At 33.2% G+C, this 5,297-nt stretch overlaps 1 protein-coding gene across 1 annotated transcript; it reads left to right on the forward strand.

Annotated features, from left to right (window-relative positions):
* Positions 1-561: 561 nt before the first annotated feature.
* LOC111140455 (olfactory receptor 6C6-like) lies at positions 562-1,533 on the forward strand. The gene has a single exon (XM_022492703.1). The coding sequence runs from the start codon at positions 595-597 to the stop codon at positions 1,531-1,533; it is 939 nt and encodes a 312-aa protein (XP_022348411.1). The 5' UTR covers positions 562-594.
* The last annotated feature ends 3,764 nt before the right edge of the window (positions 1,534-5,297 follow it).

The following is a 5,297-nucleotide window of genomic DNA, read 5'->3' on the forward strand; positions in this document are numbered from 1 at the left end:
TAATAATTAAGTGAAATGAGATAAAGGAACAATGGGGAAGTACTGCATTGGGACAAAATAATGGTAATTATCTGAATATTTCAATCATAGAAATAGTATGTAACTGTCATTACTTCCATATTCACAAATTTTTAAGTGTTTTAATGAGCTAAGAATTTTGGAAGAGCAAATTACATATAGCTATTGGTATTAATTTTCTGGATGTTATGAGAAATTTTTCAATGATTTTTAAGCTATACATAGAAAATACATTTAAGGTCAAGCTTTTGTTCTATTTAGACATGAAAGAGAATTTACCTCATTTGGAAATAATCAGCTAAAATTTAAATGAACTTTCAAGTTCAAATAGGGAAAAAGAAAAAGTTTAGTAGTGTTCTTATCATAACTGTCACTTAAACGCAACAATCAGATTGACCAAGGCTAATACAGTTTTAAGTATCATCTATCCTGTTAAATTGGATCAATTTTTTAAACTTCTTTACATTTCTTACTACGTTTTTTTCTTTTTTCCTGCCAGTAGCTTTTGTAAAAATCCTCTTTTTTCCAATTCTGAAGTTGTCTTCCTATCTTTATTTAATAGTACTCAGGTCTGAAATGAGGAATCAGTCAAGAGAGATTGAATTCATTCTCCTAGGATTGACTGATGACCCACAATTGCAAATTGTGATTTTTATATTTTTCTTTCTAAACTATGTGTTCAGTGTGGTGGGGAACTTAACCATCATCCTTCTTACATTGCTAGATCCCCGCCTCAAGACTCCCATGTATTTTTTCCTCCGAAATTTCTCATTCATGGAAGCTTCATTGACAACAGTCTGTATTCCCAGATACCTGATAAGCATCATGACTAAAAACAAAATAATTTCCTACAATAGTTGTGCATCTCAGTTATTCTTTTTCCTCTTACTAGAAATTACAGAATTTTACCTACTGGCTGCCATGTCTTTTGACCGGTATGTAGCAATCTGCAAACCTCTACATTACCCCATCATTATGAACAACAAAGTGTGTTACCAACTTCTATTCAGTTCCTGGACAGTTGGCTTTCTGCTTTCGTTTCCACCATTGGCCTCAGGACTGACACTGGATTTCTGTGCTTCCAAAGTAATTGATCATTTCATGTGTGACATTTCCCCCGTGCTGCAGCTTTCCTGCACTGACACTCATTTACTGGAATTACTTTCGTTTGTCTTATCTCTTATAAATCTCCTAGTCACGTTGCTGTTACTGGTTCTTTCTTACACATATATTATCAAGACCATTCTAAAAATCCCCTCTGCTCAGAAAAGAACAAAGGCTTTTTCTACTTGTTCTTCTCATATGATTGTAGTCTCCCTTACTTATGGTAGCTGTATCTTTAATTACATAAAGCCAACAGCAAAGGAAAGGGTAACTTTATCCAAAGGTGTAAGTGTTATTTATACCTCAGTTGCCCCTTCATTAAACCCTTTCATTTATACTCTCAGAAACCAGCAAGTGAAACAAGCTTTCAAGGACACACTCCAAAAGATTTTCTCTTTTTTCAAAAAATGAAGAGGAAATTTAATTTTAAAATCTTGAAAAAGAAAGTAAATAAACATTTTGACTCATCTGATAACTTTACTTATTCTGTCCTTCAATTAGTTCATCTCATAATATTTTTTCACCTCACAACATTTTAACCAAACATTTCAGCACAATGCATCTTTTCCTTCCTACTTCTCTTTATGTTTAGATGCATTCCTTACTGTGCTATAGTAGAGTATTATCTTGAGTTATCAATACAAATGTGAAATTTCTTTTATTCTACAAAACATGGTACTGACTTCCTCAAAAATGATTTTAAATAGATATTCATTAGAATTTTAAAGAATAATACAGGCATCAATATAACAGTATACACTACTGGAACTCTAGGAAGTTCTTCAAATGTGACTCACCTGTTTCAACACAGAAAGAAAAAAAAGGCAGGCTTCAAGTCATAAAAAGCTCATATGTTCTAAAATGTAGCAGGACGTTATTTGGTAGGTTTAGAGACCTGAAAATGTGAAATGACTAAGAATCACACACATGATCTTTTTATCACACACACAAGTCAATGTTCTCACTCTTAAAATGTCTTTTCCCAATTTACCTGGAGTACAATATAGAAACATGGATAGTAGGTTATTCTAATGCAGGTGGCACCTTTGAGAGTTTTCTTTTTTAATATAAAAACCTATGCAAGCAGATTTTTACCTCATAAAGATACTATGTTAAATGTGTTGAGGATGGGTTTTTGGATATCGGCATCTAGGAGGCAATTTGGAAGGCTTATATTTTAAACTAACTGGGTTATTTGAAAGTTGAAATGTAATAATGTCAATGAATCTGAAGCTGCAGGAAATGGTTCCAGAGATATTTAGGAAAAAAAAAAAAAGAGGAATGGTTCAACATGTGGTTATATGGGATCATGGAAAAAATATTTAAAAAATTATTTGGGTCTCCCTTCGCCTTCCCTTCTGCCCATTCCTGCACGTACTCACTCATACTTAAAATGCTTTTGAAGAAGTGAGTATTAACAGTATCCTGTCAGATGAAAAAATAAAAATAAAAATGGACGTGCAAAGAAATCCATGAATTATAATGCTTTCTGTATTGGATATAATGTGCTATCAGAGAATATGAGTGAAAAAAAGTACTTAATATTGTAATCCTATCTATGTGACCCTGAGAAGAAAACAATTTAAACTCAGGTTTGTGTTCTGATTTGTTTTACTATTTTAAGCCAACACTGTTTTTTGTTTTTAAAGATTTTATTTATTTGAGAGAGAGAGAGTGAGAGAGCTGCAGAAGGAAAAGGATGAGAAGGCTCCTGTGGGGTTAGGTCCCTGAGCCAAAGGCAGACACTTAACCGCTGAGCCACCCAGACACCCCTTAAGCCAACATTGTTAACCATCTTCCTTTCTAAGGCAATTACAAGGGAATAAGTTCATGTTATTATATTCAAGGCCCTCAAAGCTTTCCAATAAGCACTTTAAAAATTATTTGACCCTTATTGGATTTGGTTTTTATTTTTCTCATTCTTTGAGTTGTCATTTCAGTTTCTTGATAGTGTCCTTAGTTCATAAAATGTTTAATTTTGATGAAGTAAATTTTTTAATTTATTTTTTATTTCCTTGCTTGTGCTTCTGGTGTCATATTTAAAACATCATTGCTTAATCCAAAGTTGCAAGGATGTATACCTGCTGTTTATTCTAAGAACCTTATAGTTTTATATCTTACTTTTAGGTCTTTGGTTTCTATTGAGTTAATGTTTGTGTATGGTTTGAGGTAGAGATTAAAGTCAACTTTTGCATGAAAATAGTTACCACAACATGATTTGTTGAAAAAGCTATTATTTCCCCTTTGAATAATCTTGGCACTCTAGTTAAAAATCAATTGACCGGGGCGCCTGGGTGGCTCAGTGGGTTAAAGCCTCTGCCTTCGGCTCAGGTCATGATCCCAGGGTCCTGGGATCGAGCCCCGCATCGGGCTCTCTGCTCAGCGGGGAGCCTGCTTCCTCCTCTCTCTCTGCCTGTCTCTCTGCCTACTTGTGATCTCTATCTGTCAAATGAATAAAATAAAAAAAAAAAATCTTAAAAAAAAAATTAAAAAAAAAAAAATAATAAATAAATAAATAAAAATCAATTGACCATAAATGTATGGGTCTATAATAGACTCTCAGTTCTATTCCTTTGAGCTATTGCTCAATTGCTATGCTAAGTATCATACTGTCTTTGTTGATCAATGTAGCTTTATATGAAATTTGAAGTTGGAAAGTATGACTATTTCGACTTTGTTCCTCTTTTTCAATGTTGTCTTGGCTATTCAGGGCCACATGCAATTCCCTATGAATTTTAGGATTAGATTGCTTATTTATGCAAAAAGAGCACTTGAAAATTTAATTAGGATTATATTGAATCTGTGGGTCAGTTTAGAAACTGTTACCCTCTTAATTAACAATGTCAGGTCTCCTATCAAGCAATAGGAGTTTTTTTTTTTTAATTTATTTAGGACATCTTTAATTTTTTTTTTTAAGTTATGTTATTTTCTTGGATAGAATGTGGCACTTCCATGGTTAAATTTACATAAAATAACTCCTACAACTGAACAATAAAAAACAAACACTCAACAAAATATAGACAAAGGACTTAAAGAAGATATACACATGGGTAAAAGCACATTAAAAATACTTCTCTTGTACCACTTAGCCAGGTTGTGAATACAAAGAAAATCTCTTGAAGGAAATTAAAGTGCTACTTCAGTGAAAGACATGAGTGATAAGAAAGTGAACATCTTTATTGCTGATAGGGAGAAATTTTTATTGATCTGTATAGATCAAATCAAGCACAATATTCCTTAAGCCAAAGCCTAATCTAGAGAAAGGCCCTGATTCTCTTCAATTATATGAAGACTGAGAGAGGTGAAGAAGCTACAGAAAAAAAAAAAATCTGAAGCAAGCACACATCATGAGGTTTAAGGAAAGAAGCCATCTACGTAACGCAAAGTACAGGTAAGCAGGATTGATATAGTAGCTGAAGTGAGTTATCCAGAAGATCTAGCTAAAGTAATTAATGAAGGTGACTACAGTAAACCATACACTCAGTGCAAATGAAAAAGACTTATAGTGGATGAAGATGCATCTAGGACTTATAGATAAAGAGTAGCTAATGCTTTGCTTCAAAACTTCAAAAGCTAGGCTGACACTCTTGTTAAGGCTATTGCAGATTGTGGTTCTAAATTGAAGCCAATGTTCGTTGACTATTCTGAAAGTTCTAGGCCTCTTAAAAATTATGCTTAATGTATTCTGCCTGTGATTTATAAATGGAATAACAAGGCCTGAATGACACTACCTCTGTTTATAAACAAACATGGCTTATGAATATTTTAAGTTCACTGTTGAGACCTACTTTTCAGTAAAAGATTCCTTTCAAAATATTGTTGTTCATTGACAAGCACCTGACCATTCCAGAGCTCTAATGGAGATGTACAACACAATTAATATTGTTTTCATGACTGTTTGCACCACCATTCAGCAGTATGTGGATTAAGGGATAATTCTGGCTTTCAAGTCTTATAATCTTAGAAATACATTTCATAAAGCTAGAGATGCTATGGAAACTGATTTCTCTGATGGATCTGGGCAAAGTAAATTGAAAATTTTCTCATAAGGATTTACCACGCTAGATGTCACTAAGAACATTTTTTGATTCATAGGAAGGAGTCAAAAAGGGTCAATATGAACAGGAGTTTGGAAGAAGTTGATTGCAATATATAATATTTATAAATTTTATCAG

Source organism: Enhydra lutris, unplaced genomic scaffold (assembly GCF_002288905.1).
Source record: "Enhydra lutris kenyoni isolate GAN:26980312 unplaced genomic scaffold, ASM228890v2 scaffoldscaffold1477, whole genome shotgun sequence".
Taxonomy (NCBI): Eukaryota; Metazoa; Chordata; class Mammalia; order Carnivora; family Mustelidae; genus Enhydra; species Enhydra lutris.